Source organism: Nelusetta ayraudi, unplaced genomic scaffold (assembly GCF_046127955.1).
Source record: "Nelusetta ayraudi isolate G7.1 ecotype Tasmania unplaced genomic scaffold, CSIRO-AGI_Nayr_v1 ptg000053l, whole genome shotgun sequence".
Lineage (NCBI taxonomy): Eukaryota > Metazoa > Chordata > Actinopteri > Tetraodontiformes > Monacanthidae > Nelusetta > Nelusetta ayraudi.
The window spans coordinates 6,924,117-6,942,542 of NW_027466103.1; the positions used below are offsets into that span (position 1 = coordinate 6,924,117).

Sequence of the window (18,426 nt, forward strand, 5' to 3'; positions counted from 1 at the left end):
GTCACCAAGTCACCCCGGTGACTAAACATCCAAACCCTTCGGCCACCACGCATCCACGATGAACGCTCATCCTAATTACAGCGGAGCCTCCGCCGTGACATTTTTCTTGGAGCCTTGAGGAATCGCGCCTGTTCCTGCTCCGTCTGCGACCCCCCCCCCCCTCCTGTGTACACATTTGTGATTGTAGGTTACGGCGCGTTAAACGTGGAAAATGCCTATGGAGCCGTTCCATATTTTGTCACTCTCTCTCTCTCACACACACACACACACACACTCTCTCTCTCTCTCTCTCTCTCTCTCTCTCTCTCTCTCTCTCTCTCTCTCTCTCTCTCTCTCCCTCTCTGCGTTTTCTCCGTTAAGCACTTTTCCATTAAACGTACTGGAACATTTTTTTCTTCCCCGACGTGGAGGAGGAGCGAGGGGGTGGGGTGTGGGTGTAAGGGGCGTGTGGTGGTATATAACACTTCCCCCGGAGAAGTTTTGGCTGTCGCCTTGTCTGTGGGACAGCCTTTCCATATCATCCCCATTTAGCCGCATCAACTGGGAAACTAAACTTACCTGCAACCTCTCCAAACCAAATTAGCCCACAGCATAATTTTTTTTAATTTTGATTTTTTTTTTCTCCCTCCAAATAACAAAAAATATATATTTTTTTTACAACTGTCCTCTGACATGGAGACCCAGCAAAGACACGGAACCCACTCACTGTGCCACACCTGCCGGAGGACGGAGAGCAGCAGAATGAAGGTAACCAGGAGGCTCGAGAAACAGTTGCAACCTCTGCGCTTGCATGGGGCTGCGACGGCGGCGGCGGCGGCGCGTTTGTAAAAGAGCTGCACAGCTCGCAACAATTTGCTTCGGATGCATTCTTGGGACTCGGGTCGATCACACGCACTTACGCCGCACGATTATTATCATCGTCATGATTAGTTGGGTCAATGCAAAACAAGCCGGACTTGTTTCTCCTAAAAATGTGCCTGCAGCCCGGTGTTTTTTTTTTTAAAGGATGCGGTGCGTGACGCGGGGGAGCGCTTCGTGCAACAAGTTACCTGCTTGTAGGAGACAAAGAGCTGAGGTGTGCGCGAGTGCTTGCGTGTGTTGTTTTTTTTTTTTCTCTCTCTCTTCTGTTCTTTTCCTCGCCTGGATGGTGCGCCGCCGTGCCGTCCTCTGGACTCCGCTCTAATAGCTGCTCCTCCTCTCGTTGGCAGACAGGGGGCGGTCGGCCGGAGGGTCAGTGAGCTCATCACAGGGTGAGCAAGGGGAAAATATATGCTGAGTCTGACTTTTTGGGTAGTTAACTATCGAGCAGCCGGTCTTGCAACTCCTGGAGGAGTTGTGTAAGAGCACCACAGATACAGTCGACTGGTCTCCTCTTCCTTCTCTCCCACCCTTCCAGAATAGAAGCGCTTCTCTCGGGTGCGGGACAGCAAGCGATATTTTTTCTCGCGTGGAGGCAGCAGCAGGAGGAGGAGGGGGTGTTTGACATCATCAGTGCGTCGCGCAATTAAGCGTTTCATTCTGCGAGGGGGTTCAGCTCGATGTTTCGGTTCGTGGGGAGGCGGGACGTCTTGTACGCACACGGCCGTGAGCGGCGCGCAGAACAGAGAGAGCGAAGCCAGACTCGAGGCAACATCTGGCTGTCATCTGGATGCCCCCCCCCCCCCACCACCACCCCCACCACACACACACACACACACACCCCTACACACCCCAACCCTTTCTCTCAAAAGATGTTTTATGTCAAAACTTCTGAAATGTGTTGTTTTGCATTTGCGCACCAGATGATTCACCGTGCAATGTTTTTTGTTTTGTTTTCTTTTGTTTTGCCCCCTCCCTCCTCGCAGGTCAAGAAGATGTCCTCGTGCAGTCGCGCGCTGCTCTTGGCGGTGGCGCTGGCGCTCTCCGTGGTGGAGGCGGCCTCGGCGGAGACGCTGTGCGGCGGAGAGCTGGTGGACGCGCTGCAGTTCGTGTGCGAAGACAGAGGATTCTATTTCAGTACGTCCCGAGTCCTCCTTCAGCTTTATGACTTCTTCTTCTTTCTTTTCTTTTCTTTTTTTCCCCTTTTTTTTTTTTTTTTTTTTTTTTTAATGTTTCCTTTACGAGTCCAACCAAGTGCCCCCCTCCCCTCCCTCCCTCCCTCCCTCTCGCGCCTCGTTGTTTCGTGCGCGCACAAACTGTTTGGATAGCTGACTCTCCGTCCGTACCCCCCCCCCCCCCCCGCCCCCAAACCACCATTTATGTTTCACACGCATTCGCACTCGGTGAGAGACGCACGGGGTGAGCGTTTCCAGCCCAGCTGCGCGTCTCCTCGGAAGAGCTTGTCCCTGGTCGGCCCTGGTGAGTGTGCCAGTCCTGCCTCACATACTGCCCCATACCTCGCTCTCATTGCATATGAAAGGCCGGCGAGCTGTGAAGGCACACACGACTCGGCGCGACACAATGGGCCGCTTGTTTACCAGTAAAGTAATAGCACCCCAAGAGGCATTCCAGTCACCTCAGCACCAGTGTTCCCAGGCCAGCCGGCCGTCCTCTCTCGCCCCCCCCCCCCCTCCTCCTGTGATGAGTTGGTGGAGTGGGGTAGGGGTGTTTTTGATGTCAGGTTAAGAGGACGGATCATTAACATCAATGCTGTGGTGATTGCGCCCATTGTCGTGATGATGGGAATAGCCCTCGCAGCACTGTGAGCCAGTTAATCCGAATGGATTAGCTTCTGCTTTACTTCCTCAGACAGCAATACTCTGATCCGCCTGATACTCCGTGATATATATGTATATATATATATGTATATATGTATATATGTATATATATGTATATATGTATATATATATATATATATATATATATATATATATGTATATATATATATATATGTATATATATATATATATATATATATATATATATATATATACATATATATATATATATATATATATATATGTATATATACATATATATATATATATATGTATATATATATATATAGATAGATAGATAGATAGATACTCTGATCCACCTGATACTCTGATATATATATACTCTCCACTGCCTCCACCCTTGACTGACAGCTCCTTGCCCCTTTAGAATAGAATAAGGAAGATCATTATCCAATTTAGGCCAGCGCAGCCTTGCCCCCCCACCCCCACCCCATCCTATTCTCTTCTTCTCTTCTCTCTCGTCTTTCCCTCCCAAGATCTACCTCTCTTCCTCTCTCTCTCTCTCTCTCTCATGTTTCTCATCCTGCAATCAAATCTCGCCCTCCGTCCCCAGGAGGTTTTCCTCCAACCCTCTCGGGGCCGCAGGACTTCTAACGCTGCCTTTTATCGGACACGGCTATCGATCCACCCCCACCCGTGCAACACGTTACCCTTCCATTTCATTGTTCTGCAACTTTCTCAACCCTCTCGCGTCTTTACTGTTCTCGCCCTTTGTTTTGCATTCTTTCCTTGTGTTTTGACCCTCACACACCCTCTCCCTCGCTGATCCCCTTTCTCCTGTTTTCTCTGCGACTTGGCCCCTCCTCTCTTTCTCTTTCTCTCTCACTCTCTCTCCCTCCTCTCATCCTCTTTTATCTCTGCTGACTTGACAAATTGCAAGGTCACAGAGTTTCCATTTTATGCATTTGCTCACCCAAAGGTCTGTGCGTTGGAGAGCTGCGCTGTCTGTCTTCATCGCGGCATCCGCGGCACAGGGGTGTTTACTCGCGCGTTCACACATTAAAGGACTTCCAGATAGCACTAATCAGATTATCCTCTACAAACAAAAAGATTTGTTGCAGTTGGTCATACATGTCTCTTATCCTCTTTGTTCTGACGACCGCTATGATTGCTAAAGTAATCCTGCGAAAACACAACCTAGATTCATTACTAATGCCAGCGTCCCATTGCGGGGCCGCTAACCTCGCCCTTCGTGGCAGGCGCACTCAATCTTTTGTTCTCCTCCTCCTCAGGTAGGCCAACCAGCAGGGGAAACAACAGGCGCGCCCAGAACCGTGGGATCGTGGAGGAGTGTTGTTTCCGTAGCTGTGACCTCAACCTGCTGGAGCAGTACTGTGCCAAACCCGCCAAGTCCGAAAGGGACGTGTCGGCCACCTCTCTACAGGTCATACCTGTGATGCCCGCACTGAAACAGGTACGCAACAGCAGCACGCCACTATGGGAAAACGCTCCGATACTCCGCTATCTGCTCTCCCATCTCCCCGCGCCTTCATGCGCCCCTATGTTCCCTGCCACGAGCACACACAGCATTCACGCAAAAAGAGGAAAAAAAGACAGGTTAGTCCTGTCGGTGGTCACTGGTAAGCAGCTGCCGTGCGTGCAAAGTGCTGACCATTGTGGAAAAAGGGCAAAGAAGGTCACAGCACATAATATTCAAGGAGAGTTATGCTCACAGACTGGGGGTGTGTATGTGTGTGTGAGTCCGTCAGATGGTGGGAGACTGCTGGTCCGTAACAAAACAGCGTGTCCCGATCCTGTGATGATTAGTCACGGAACAGCAACCTCTCTGAAACTGCCGTGTGTTTTTTGATCCGCGCGCTCAGAAACACCTGACCACCGCCGGCCCGCCGAGCCTCGCCGAGAGCGATGGACAACCGTCAAAAGGTTCTGGGGGTGTTTTTTCACAGCGGTCGCTAGTGGCGTGGCATGGCGTGGCAGCGATCCAGACTTGCTTAAAAAAAAAAGAGAAAAAGGCGTCACTTAGAGACGGCTGTAAAGTGTAATCTTTCAGCGGCGTTTGATTCACGGCTGATGCGAAAGAAATCAACTGAATCCATACCGCAAAAACGCAAGCAGGGGATAATGTGTCCTCTGTTTGAAATGCAACAACAAAAAAAAAAAAAAAACGAGAGAGAGAGAGGGGTAGGGGGGGAGTTGGGGGTGTAGGGGGAGAATTAGTTGGGACATGTCCCGAGCTGGTCTTAGACCAGGGGAGCTGACGGGTACAGCCAGTGAGGGCCAGCTGTTCTTAAGCTATTGAGTCGGCCCTGGAGTGAATGAAGGAGGATAAACACCCCTCAAGTGGCAGGACCAAAACAAGCCATTCACATGGAGGACTGGCTTCTCGTGCATAAATTCTAGCCCCGCCACCGCCACCGTCGCCGCCGCCACTCCCACTCCGGGGCTGAATCAGCGGCGCTCAAACCCTGGCACCTTCCTAGCAACGTGCTCATGGGCTACTTTTAACGAGTTTGTGGAAGTTATCGGCCGGGTGGGGTCATCGGGGGAACGGAATTCTCCTCTCCCTCTCACTCCCTCCCTGCCTCCCCCCCGATATGTATATGAGGCGGGTGACTGCCCTTTTCCTTTGACAATATGTTAAAGAGGTTGAATTGTGCACTTGGCGACAGCTTCTTTCAGCCGCGGAAGCCAAAACAAGGGCCGGTCGCAGGCGAGGCTCGTCTGTTATGACGCTCGGCCTTCATTTCCATTTGACTGGCCCCCCCGGCAGCCGGCCAGCCAAGAATGTTTTGCGCTAAATAAACACGGGGTTTCCCTTACGATGGAAGTACAAGTACACTCTTGCGGTGTGTGTGTGTGTGTGTCTTATCACTTGAAGTGAACTCACTCCCCTCTTTTTTTCTCCCCACCCTTTTTTCGTCCTCCCGACTTTCGCCTGCACGCCACAATAGGAAGTCCCAAGGAAGCCGGGCAAGTATCCCAAATACGAGCTGTGGCAGAGGAAGGCGGCCCAGCGGCTCCGGAGGGGTGTCCCCGCCATCCTGAGGGCCAGGAAGCTTCGGCGGCACGCGGAAAAGATCAAAGCCCAGGAGCAGGCGATCTCCCACAGGCCCCTGATCAGCCTGCCCAGCAAACTGCCTCCCATTTTGCTCACCACGGACAAGTACGTCAGCCACAAATGAGCCCCGCTGCCGGCCCTTTGCACAGACAAGTTTGGAGGGAGAGAAAAAAAAGACTAGGGGATAAAAGCTTTCTCTCTGACGTCATTTCGTGGCAGTTCTCTTTGACCTCCCCTGCCCTGTCCGAGCCCACCAGCCCCCCCACCCCCGCCGTGACCCCCCCGCCCCTGCTCTCGTCCACTACTTCTTGACCCCCTGGCCTTTATCTAATGCCCCCCCACCACCCCACCCTACCAGCCACTCGTCAACCCAACCCCACCCGTCCACCCACCCATTCTCCTCCTCCTCCTCCTCCGGCGCACAAACATGCCTTCACATTCTTCCCGACTGAAACTCTTTGGCTCCCTCTCTCTTTCGGTCACCGACACAAAAGGCACAAACGCAAACGACGAACAAACAGTTATCAATTTGGCTGAATGCGATTCAGGTGGATCCTAAAGCAAATGAAGAACGGGAAAAAGAGGATGAAAGCGATCTCTAGTTTGCAAGTGTCAAGAGGACACCCAGCTCTGCGAATGTTTTTTGGTTTTTTTTTGTCCTTTGTGGAAGGCAACGGAAAGGGAAGAGCGACTTGCATGAAAGAATCCATTCCACGTCATTTTTTTTTCCTGAGGCAAAAAGAAAAACCTCTGCTAGTTCTTTTTCTTATTAGTTTGCACCTCTACCTATAAAGGGACTTCCACACTGTAAGGAATTATTTTGTAAAATTAGATTCCTGTTCCAGCACCTTTGATCACAAACAAAAAGCAGAAAAGAGTCTGCAAAATTGCACATTGCCACGGATTACGTCAAAGTAAAGAAAAAAAGGCACTATTTTTTTATGAACAATGAACGTGTAGCTCAAAAAAATGTCATGGTGCTAGCTTTGGGAATGGACTCAGAGGTTGAAAAGCACGTTTTTTTTTTGCTTTGTTTTTTCTTTGAATGAATATTAAAACTTTCCGTTTTAAGGAAAGTGTGACTTTTAAAAATGGAAGATAAAGGATATGGGGGAGCTCCTGGCAGTGGCATTGTCAAGGGGGAAGTGTCACTGACAAAAGAAACGGCCTCAGTTGGCATCTAGGCTCACAGCGAGTGCTAGCGGCTGCTCATCACTAGCGGCAAGGGGGCATGGGACCCGGTCCCTGTTCATCCTGTGCCTCTGAAGCTGCCAGACACAGGCAGCAGTGTGGACACACATATGGGACACCATGGACTGCCTGGATTGGATGATACTACAGTTCTGGGACAGGACTTCCTGTTTGCCATGGCTTTGCAGACTGCTCTGACACCAAGTAACATGGCAAGGACAAAGAGCAAGTGGGATAATGATGACTATATTTTATTAAGTCTTTTGTTCTTTTTTTTCATATCAATGTGTCAATGAACAAAAGGAAAACCCCATCAGCTTGTGGTACCGTGACATTCCTCTTTTTTCAAGTTCGGCTTTCTGTGTTTCCATGATTTATTGATTTATTGGTATGATGTAATTTTACAGTTCTAAAAAGGCACAAAAAATTCAATTCAAAGGGAAAAAACAGCAATAATGTCAACTAACATTTATCTTAATGTATATCAGTAGTATTCACACACATGCTTTGGCCTGAAAACAAATACTTGATACTATATATACATACATATATATTTATATATATATGCATATGTGAATATATATACATATATATATGTATGCACATATATATTTGTATATATGTATGCATACATATGTGTATATATGAATATATATACATATATATCCATACATATATGTATATGTACATTTACGTATGTGTGTATACATACATATATATGTATATATATATATATATATATATATATATATATATATATATATATATATATATATGTATATATATATATATATGTATATATATATATATATATATATATATATATATGTACATATATATATATATATATATATATATATATATATATATATATATATATATATATATATATATATATATATATATATATACACATATATGTATATATATATATATATATATATATATATATATATATATATATATATATATATATATATATACATATATATAATGTGTGTGTGTGTGTGTATATATACATACATATATAAATTAGTTTCCAGGGACGTGTGTTATTTCCTTTAGTCTGAGCTGTATCTTGCATAATGAGCCGCCAAGCTTTTTTGTTTGTTTGTTGAAATACAAATAAGGGCACTGTATAAAGGCATTATTTATTTTGTTATAAAATATATTTGAAAAATTGGTCCAAATAATATACGTAGCACTGATGCTCAACTGATGGTTTTATGATGTTTGATCTCTGTTTTCCAATTGGAGTTTTAAGGCTTTTTTGTAGATGCTTTGTACCAAAAATAATGTCTTTTTTTTTCCTTTTTGTCTGCCATAGTTACTTTAAATTAATATTTTAACAGCAGCCTGGATTGCTTGGGCATGTTATGCCACAGAAATAGGCACATACTCTGCATATGTTGGTCTGCATGGATTTCCAGAAGCCTATCAGGCTCTCCCTGGAGAAGGACATCATCATTGAGTGTCTTTGTTAATGGAACGTTTGCTGTTCAACGTTGATTGTACTCAAACCCACTACGTTTTGAAGCCACTTTAGTATTGATGGCGGGGGAATGATCAGTCCTTCATTAAATCATGTCTTTCTAATTGTGCACAATGTCCTACAGTCTTCTAAGGAGCATCTCTCATTATGTGCCAGTGCCACTGATGTTGCGTGTTGGTTTCAGGTGCTGAGGCCAACTGTGTCTGGTCAGTCGTAGATTTAGGGTTTAGCGTATGTGTGACTAACATGAGTCAGTGTGTCAATGCCTTAAATGGAGGTTGCAGTGTGGCTATGATACTTTTTTTTTACCATCAAAGTTCACCCAAAAGTCACTGTCTGTCAAAGAGAGAGCAAATCTATCTATCTGTCTGTCTGTCCAGCTGTCTGTCTGTCTGTCTGTCTGTCCAGCTGTCTGTCTGTGTCTCTCTTAATACAAGCCCCCAATCTCACATCAACAGTCTGTACCCGTATTTGCATGGCGGCTCGCCAGAAGGGCAGCGTCATTGCCATTCAACCCTCCTCAACGATTGTCAATCCATTATGCATTTGATGAAGGGCTATCGCGCTGAACCATTTCTGAGACACTTACGAGAAAAAAAAGAACGTAAAACAAACAACAACAAAAAAAAACAAAACAACTGTGCTCTGTGAGGGATGAGCGAAGCTGGGAGTAAATGATAATGTTGTAGTGGGAGTGCGGCTGAGGTTTTGACTGCACCTGGCTGACCACAATGACACAGTTCTCTGTGACAAACCACTCAAGCCCATGTCAGAAACAAGGTAATTCTGTGTCATTGACGTTATTGTTTCCTCCTAAGTTGTGTAATACATCACCCATGAAATGGCGACCTAATGGATACTCACCCTGCTGCAGTGAAGAGTCAAGCCGATACACAATATCATCTTTCTGTAAGAGAGATCTCAATTATTAAAGCTGTGTCCCGTCTCGAATATTCTACTTCAGTTGTGCAACAAAGCAGGCAGTGCAATTACGATAATAATAATAATTATTGTTGCTGTTATTATTATTATTATTATTATTATTATTATTATTATTATTATTATTATTATTATATTTTCTATTTTATTCTATATTTTCCTGCTAGGACTGCATTCATTCACTAATGTTGAAACAGGCTACTCTTGTGTTCTTAAGAATGTCGTGAAATACAACCACTTCCTTTGGCTGAATATGAAGAAATACGTTGCCGAGCATTGGCAACATTTTCTGTCAGTAGCTCACTCTGCCTGTGTGTATTTTATTGATTTAACCTCTGCACGCTAGAACGTCCGAAATGCACAATTCATGTACTTTCATTTTTAATATCAATAAAAAAAAACATTTTATTAATCATACCATGTCTAAAGACGTATGGCTTTTGTTTTTCTCCCCCCTCACCTTTTTTTTTTTTTTTTTGTCTTGGACATGGGTTCAATATGGGGACCATTTTCATTTCCAGCCATGTGAACTAAGCTCTCTGTGCTCGTGCAAGAAACGGACCTTTCTTTCTTTGCACCGCTGTCCCGCTCCTCCGCCTCCTCATTTTCCCACCTGTTTGTGTGCTCCCCAGCGGAGACGGCCGTGTCTGTCTCTGTTTGTCTCCGCCCGGTGACGGGGCTGTGTGCCAAAGGAAATCAGCACTCAGGAAAGGCCAGCAGCCTTGCCACAGCACTCTAGTTCTTCCTTTTCTGCATACCACTCCAGACCTGAGCTGTTCTCACTGCTCTGACACACCCATCTGCCGCTCCATCCTCCAGCGGCTCGCTAACTACTGGAGCGAGCTGCTCTTCGGTGGAGTCTAAGTTTAGCAACAAACATGTCTCAAATTATCACAAGTGCATTCTGAAAATGGCACAACCTTTCATTGTTGACATGCATGCGCACTGCCACCCAGATGGACGGACGGTATTTTTGTTTCAGAGCAATTCGGGGGCCCCGGGGGTGCGGTGGAGTTCGCCCGTGTTCCTCAGTCCCTGTTTTTAGGCCGACGTCAGAGAGTTTGAGCTTCACGAGTTAGACAGGCAGTCCATCACTTCATCTGGCTGAGGTGCAAAGCTCTGTTTTGCTCGGGGAAGGTTAATATGGTTTGTCAGGAGTTTGCTCATTAAATCACCAGTCCATTAATGCAGTGAGTAAGCGAGGGTTAACGTCAATAAAGTCCGCTGAATCCTTTCCAAAGGGGTGCACGTGTTTACCAAACCTCTCTGTAGCACTCCTGACATTTCTGTACTGCAAAAAAAAAAAAAAAGTGCACTGCTAGAAAACCCACTGGCAGGTGCACATCTGTGTGAGTGTGTGTGTGTTCCACAGCAGGCTGAGCCTGTTCCCTGCAGGTGTTTATACATAGTAAGAGTCTCCGGAGGTTGGTAATGAGATCAGGGACTCTGTGGTCCTCAGGGCCTGGCGCTGCGCTGTGCCGCCTCGTCTGATGGGGCACAGCATAAATCAACCAAAACAAGCTTGAATGGTCCAGGGAGCCAAAACACATAGCGCTTTCCCTGATTGTTGAGTTTCATTGGCATGTCGGTCTGGTACTGTTATGTCATCCGAGCTGATGCCGCAGGGGTGTAGTCTGGCAGAGGGCTGGCTCGTGGTTCACGTCGGAGGCAACCACCTCAGCGGGACAAAACAACAAGACCTAAGGACCTAAGCTTTTGGACGGGAGCAATTTTCAACGCCCATTTCTTTTTTGACAAAAACAAAACAAAGCAAATTCGGCAACCTTGTCATGATACAGTGACGAGACAACTCCTTAAAGGCCAACAGGAATAAACAGAGACCATTAAAATGCCACTCTAACCTAAACCGGAGGACTCACATCAAGCATAAATCCAAAAGCCGTGCAGCACATCCCCATCAGACAGGGCTCCTGAAGTGTGGAGCGTAGATGTGGGTGGCACAACTCTCCCAGGCCTGACATTGGAAACTGCCAAAGAGCACACTAGAGTTAGTTGTGGTTGGCCGGATGCACGGGATGCATGTAAGGCTAGGCCAACTATTGAGGCACCGGGTTTGGCAAGCCTGTACCATCACAGCCCAGCGTGGCCACACAGGCCAATTAAGACAAGGCCTTCTCCTCTCCCTTTTTTCCTTTTCACCTCCTCTGTGTCTCTCTCATCTCTTCCCCTCTCTTTATCCGTCACTTTTCTCTTGCACTCCCTCGCCCAATCTTCACAAAGCATCTCACACATTCCTCTTTTCCCCCTCTGCCTCTCCTAATTGCTTCGGACTGGAAAAAAAGGGATGGACAGAGGGGAATGAGATTGAGGGAGAGAGAGGGAGAGAATCAGAGGAAAAGGGGGTCATAGCATGAAGCTCTATGGACGGGACAAACTGTACTGGCCCCCTGAGATAGTCAAAACTCTTTTGATTAGAGAGTATGGGCTCTATTCAGCACCTATGCACGCTCTCTCTCTCATTAATGACAACCAAACATTAGCATTTGGCTAATAATGTAATAATGTATAATAGCAACGTTTCCCCATACTTGCATGGGCTCAGAGGTGGCTGCCGCGATGCGGCAGTATAAAGAGGGGATTGTGTTTCTTCAGCGCACCACAAAACTATCTAATTGTGGCTTCCTAATCAACCAGGAGCTGCGAGAAGGCTTTCCTAATTATGTAACCGTAGATTCTGACATGCTAACAATAAAGTGGAAGTCTTTTCAGGATTTGTGCAACGGAAACCAGACGAAGGGCCACGGCACCCAATATTCCTCTTAATCAACTCAATGTGTTTTTTACGGTCACAAGCGTTCAACTTTATTTACAATGTGAAATTACATGTCCTGCATATAACAAAGGGCCCTGGATTGGAGAGGGTGGTGTGTGGCGGGGGGTGGGGGGGGCGGTGGGGGGGGGAGGGGAGACCACATAACAACAACTTTAACATGCCAGCGACTGTCTCGTCTCTGTCTGATCGTCTCCTAAAGAGCAAGAGAGAGATCCGCACAGCCCACGCACGTGCTAAACTCGGAGCACTCTAGACGCTGCCTTTGCAGAAGTTTAGCAATTTTGAGGCTTCCTCTGTCTCCGTCCACACAACCATCGGAAGGTCCGGGGACGACAGACGCGGCGTGAGCAGGCCTGTGGGGTACAGACGCGGGCCTCGGGGGAAGAGAAGGGAAGAGAAGTGGTTAAACCATAGAATATCATAACAAAGGGGGAAGTGGTTTTGCAAGTGCGGTCGCCGGGTCACTGCACGACAATTTACTCTTACTGGAAAACAAGGGGGTCACAGCTTTACACTGAAATATAGTCTGTGTGTGGTGCCGAGACCGCCTGGGCCTATACTTATCGCAGGGGTCAAATGTTGCACTCTGCGGCCACTCGCTGGTGAGATTTTAAAGGCCCCAAAAAAACAACCGCTTCCGTCGCGGAGAGAACGATCAAGACAGGGGCGCCCTCCCGCCCCAACCGACAGCCATGACCTTCGTCGCCTGGCGCGTTTCCTATCATTGGCGGATTTGTCAAAGGGCTAAATTTAAGTGAAGGCTTTGCAGGCGGAGCGAAGTGGGCGGCAGTAAATGTTTAAAAGCCGAAAACGCTGCACTTAATTAAACAAGGGGGTCAGCATCTTGCAACGTTTAGGGCTCCCCAACTCTTTTCACTCCTAACATTGTCCAGGTGTGTCCTTACTTCACTCCGTCAGGGCATCCATCATGGTTGCACGTCAGCGTCACCGTGCAGGGGGTCAACAGGCCACTACCTGGGATTACAGGCGCCCTCGCCGTGAGAAAAGAAACCCCCGGTCGGGGCGAAGCCCCCCGACGGGTGTCGATCAGCCGTGCCCGTCACTCACGCACACGCGTGTAGTGTTGTAGTCAAGACCAACCGAGACCAAGACATTATTAAGACTAGAGAGTATCGAGATTGAGACAATACCAAGATATTTGGGGTTCAAAACAAAGACGTTATAAAAATAAATGACCAGCTGAGTCTTGACCGGTCTGGATCAAAAATCCCAAGTCCGCCCAGTCCGAGACTGGGACACGACCGAGTGAAAATGCCTTAGGGTCCGAGACGAGACCCTTAGAAAGCGGTCTTGAGACCAAGACCAATCTCGAGCACCACAACACTACGCGCGTGACTGTAGACGCCGCTCGCGAGGGTCAGATTGCAAGCCGAGAGGAATCGAGGAGGCTGAAGCCGGAGAGGGAGACACAATCAGCGATGCCGGCACTTGTGGTGGTGAAGCAGGCTGCACAATAACCAGGGACACTCCCCTCTATGTTTGAACAACATATAATTACAGATGAGGATAGGAGAGCCCATTGTGAGGGGAAAATAGCAATCTCTCTTAATTACAAGGCAGGCCGTGATCCATACCTAATCGTCACTTCAAATAACTTCTGCTGGAGGACTCGGGCTATATTGCTCCCCGCTCAGGTGGAAATTAACAGCGGAGGGCCGTCGGCAGCGCAGCTCCACGACCCGGAGACTGACAACGATGCCCAAGTCCCACCCCCCCCACCCCCACCACCACCGCCGCCAACACCACCAACACCAACACCAGTCCGGAATCTGTTGTCGTATTTCGTCAGTGGATTACAAGTGCGATAATGAAAACACAGAGTTGATTTGGAATGAAAACAGACATGCGGAGGAGTTCCCGCTCCCTCCGCTGCTGCTCTCCCCCATTTGTTTTCCACGAGCCGTGCACCGATCCCCGCGGATGTTATTATGCGCTCTTGAATGACAAGTGTTGAGTTGGAACTTTTTGTGCAACAGTTGAGTGAGCGCCAGCTCATGTGTCCAGCTGTCATGTGCGCGCACTCACACACACAAACACACACACACACACACACAGAGTGTCTCCAGTGAGAAGTGTCAGCATACAGCTATGGTGGAGGTTCCTCTCTCTCTCTCTCTCTGTCACCCTCTCTCTCTCGCCCTCTCTCTCTCTCTGTCTCTCTCTCACCCTCTCTCTCTCGCCCTCTCTCTCTCTCTCTCTGGGCCGGATGAGCATTCTAGTGATCTTCCCACATAAACAAGATAAGCTCCATTTCTCCGCTTCTCGCCAGGGCTCAGGGGTTACAGAGTTCTTTCCTCCTACTGCTCTCTTTCTCTTCCTCTGCCTCGAGTTTTTCCCTTCTTGTTTTTCTCCTGACTTCTGTTTTCTGTGTCGTAATGGCATCTGCAGATCTCGGAGACGGCCGACCACCCCCCCTTCACCCACCCCCCTCCCCCGGACCCCACCCCACCCCACCGGCCGCCGTCGGGTCCGAGAAAAAGATTTCATACAATACCCCTGTCAGTTCATTGTGAAAAACGCTCTCCCATTGCCCCCCCCCCTCACACCCCATCCCTCCCCCCGCCTCCCCCCTACGCCGACAAAGGGCGACATTGCCGATATTGTCGGGGCCCACACACAAACGCGCACAACAGAGGAGAGCAAATATTTGCGAGGAAATTGCTCAAGAAGGACATTGCAACTGTGCCATTTGGCTGCCCCGAACCATTGTCCGCCGAGACTTGCCATGGAAGCTGGCAGCGCTTGTTTGTGTCTGCTGTGCCATCCTTCAGCCCAAGACTGTCAATTTCATTCTCATGCTTCACTAACATGTATGGGAAGTGATCCAAAAATGCCAAAAACTGAAAGACTATGTATGTGTGTGTGCGCGCGCGTGTGTGTGTGAGGGCATTCTTGTGTATGTGCACCCCCCCCCCACCCTCGAGCACAATAGCGGTGCTGCCAGCCTGGCACATGACAACATGCGAAGGCCCACACGTATACTCTCAACAAGCATTAAACGGCGCCGCGTACACAAACAAACACACATGAAAGCGCATCCAAACTGACACACATTCAGACACAACCGCACACACACAAGCGCACGCACGCACGCACACATGCAAACCTATAAACACCCGCACGCACACATTAGTGTTCACGGAGCCCCTGCTAATGATGGGTGGCAGTATGATGTTTGTGTGCGTTCCAAAAGAATTGGCATTACCACTTGGGCCAAATCAGCAGCCAACAGCAGCAGGCTATTAACAAAACTGTTTCTTTGTTTGCTGTTTTTTTCTTGAGAGGCGCCAAGCAATTAATGGTCTGCCTATGGGAGACCAGTAAACTGTGCCGCAGTGGAAAACATATGCACGATGATGCAAGACATGCTGGAAAATAAAAGATGATATTATGACTGGCTGGGATTTCATCGTTCTGATCTTTATGACGTGACGGATCAAAGAGAAGGCCAGCTGAAAAGGACCAGACACACTTCTGACCATCCTGGATGGTGTTACCAAGTTCAGACCCCTGTGTGTGTGTGTGTGTGTGTGTGTGTGTGTGTGTGTGTGTGGTGGGTGGTGGGTGGTAGGATTACCACGCTGAATAAACCTCCTTCAGCATGTAATAAAGAAGGGAAAGGACTGTTTCTAGCTTCTGTCTCAGCCAAGGCCGACAACCAGAAAAGCTTTTAGGGTTTGTAAATGTGAAACAACTAAAAAATAGGAATAGTAGTACGAACATCAGACAAAATTCTGAAACATTTCAGAGAGATCTGAGCTCATGGCTCAGGAAAGCTTGCACATGGACCGAGACGACTTCTGTTCACGAGCTTTATCTGCAGTTATATTGTAGCACTTAAGCAAAGCTGATAAGAGGGAGTTGATATGAGGTCCAGGAAGGAAGAGACATTTTATCACTAGCCGTTGTGTTATATCATATAGTAGTGTATATCACATGTATGTTCACTGTGAAGCCTGGGCTGTGTGTAGAGTTAACCTGGAGTCAGTTTTAAAATTGCTATTATGATAAGCTAGTATTCACTATTATCATGTAACTACGGTCTGATGTGTGCAGAGGGACTTTGTTGCCTTGAAGGAACTTTGTGTTGTTGTTGTTGTTGTTGTTGTTGTTGTTTCAGCTACATGTTATATTGTTTTATTGCACGTCATAAAAGGCTCAGCATGCAATACTTAAAGAGACTTCTGGCATGGAACGCTATTGGCACATAAAAGTATTTTAAATATTTCACAATTCTTATTCACAAAGAACAAACGTATTTAAGTAAAGAGACAGTTTACTGGACTGTGAAGAGGTTGGCATATTATGTCAGCATATTTCTAAAGTAGCCCAAAACATAGATCTGCCTGGGATTTCACGCTTTTATCTTATATTATAGCTGTTCAGAAAATAAAAATAAATATAATTAAGAATGTGAGATCAAATGGGACATTACAAAAACGTTAGCAATTTTTGCAATCTGCTATCTGACCATTAGATGCCACTAAATCTAACAGACTGGTCCTTTAAATAGGTAACCGTATTTGACCACCGACGGTCACATTCAATTCTGTGTCTATCCTTTTTTAAAGCTATTGTCTGATGGTGTTTCTGGCCATATAAAACAAAAATATTGAAAACAAAACATCACATAATGACCTTGAAATCAGAAGAAAAATAAAACCCAACTAAAACCATTGTGGCGACTCAAATACCAAAACATTTTTCTTTTCTTTTTCAAAATCATTTAGCCTCTTTTGATTGATGGCTCATTTAAATCGGTCTCTGACATTGGATAATATGATATCATTATTATATAAAGTCGGAGATAAGAAATAAACAAACAAACAGATTTTTCCTGTATCTATTTCCCCCTCCGGGCCTGTGCCGTGCATGTGAGCGCTACGCCGCATGCTGCCCTTCCTCCCCGAATTTGCCCACAAAGAATCAGCGAGCGGCGAGGAAGGTCACTGACCTGCGGCCAGTGAACTCACTGAGCAGCGTCCATGGTTCGGTATTTACGGCAACGGTACAAAAATCACTTCCACTCGCTGTGTAAGAGGCTGAGATAAATGGGGCAATGTGCGGTGCGGATGGGCTTGATTTATGCCGCGCTGTACAACGCTAATTTAGAGGATATTGCTGCATTATTACTGAGCCATAAAAATGACAGAAAGTGAGATAATGATGCGGATTTACTGCCTGGTCGTGGTACTGAGTTCCGAGGCTCGTGTGATCATCAGATAAGTCATCGCTGTTTTGACACTGACAGTGACTCTTTGTCAGAGCGATCTGTGCGGCTGCGCTGCGTGTGCGCGATGTGGGTCCGTCCCGCCCGCTCTCCAAGAGAGACACACACATGGCAAAAATAGAGCGCAATCAGAGTTCCCCTCGTCAACATGTCATCCGCTCAGCGAGCGCGAGACACACACTCTAAATCTTGCAAATGAAAGGCGTCGACGCGCTGTAATGTAGGTTTTGAGCTGACACTCGGCCATCCCTGAGAGGAGAGGCAGGAAACTGCAGGCCCGAGCAGCGGGAGCCGGGAACCTCGCCGTCACAGTCAGCCGTCTCCATTACACATTACAAGGGAGCAATAATGCTAGGAACACAAAGCTACAAAAAAACACCCCCAAATTGCCTTTGTTTTATTGTCAGTTAACACAGAACATCATCAGTAATTTCCTCTTACTCACTCAATAAATACACCCTCTGGGGTTTTGAATGACCCCTTGAGATGAGGTAACAGCAGTGGTTTCACCTTAACTAGACGTTTTTGGGCAGGAAAATTAGCTGCAAATCCGCGTTTGGCTCCCTGCAGATGTGCGGCTAATTCATATGCTGTGTGTATGTGTGTGTGTGTGTGTGTGTGTGTGTGTGTGTGTGTGTGTGTGTGTGTGTGTATGTTTCGGAACCCCTGTCTGTGCATGTGCGCTTAAAACCATTAAAGTTTTTTTTTTTTCCTTGCCTTTTTCTCGCTCCTCTTTTTTTTTTTTTTTTCTCATGCAGCATTTGTATGTTAAGTGTGTTTTTGAAAAGTGGCTGTGACAGGTAACCAGGAATTATCCCGCGGCTTGGGTCCCCAGACAGACTGTGTGCGTACGCAATGAGCCAGGCTAGTAATTGCGGTGCTCAGAGGGAGAGAGGCTATACGATGTCAGCCTTATTATTATCATTAAAGCGAGAGTTAGCTCGCTGTCTGAGGCCAGATTGAACAGGGAGATGTTCCTCCAGACAAACCCGCTCCTTACAACCCTCCTGTTTGTCCCACATG

General features: G+C 47.1%; 1 protein-coding gene and 1 long non-coding RNA gene across 2 annotated transcripts in view; one reads left to right on the forward strand and one right to left on the reverse strand.

The window, feature by feature from the left end:
- Positions 1-18,426, reverse strand: part of LOC142896506 (uncharacterized) — a 60,337-nt gene that overhangs the window by 500 nt on the left and 41,411 nt on the right. The window lies entirely within an intron of this gene.
- igf2b (insulin-like growth factor 2b) lies at positions 481-7,681 on the forward strand. The gene is made up of 4 exons (XM_076038212.1): positions 481-747; positions 1,845-1,995; positions 3,950-4,131; positions 5,630-7,681. Exons 1-4 carry the CDS (start codon positions 673-675, stop codon positions 5,858-5,860), a joined length of 639 nt encoding a protein of 212 aa, XP_075894327.1. The 5' UTR covers positions 481-672; the 3' UTR covers positions 5,861-7,681.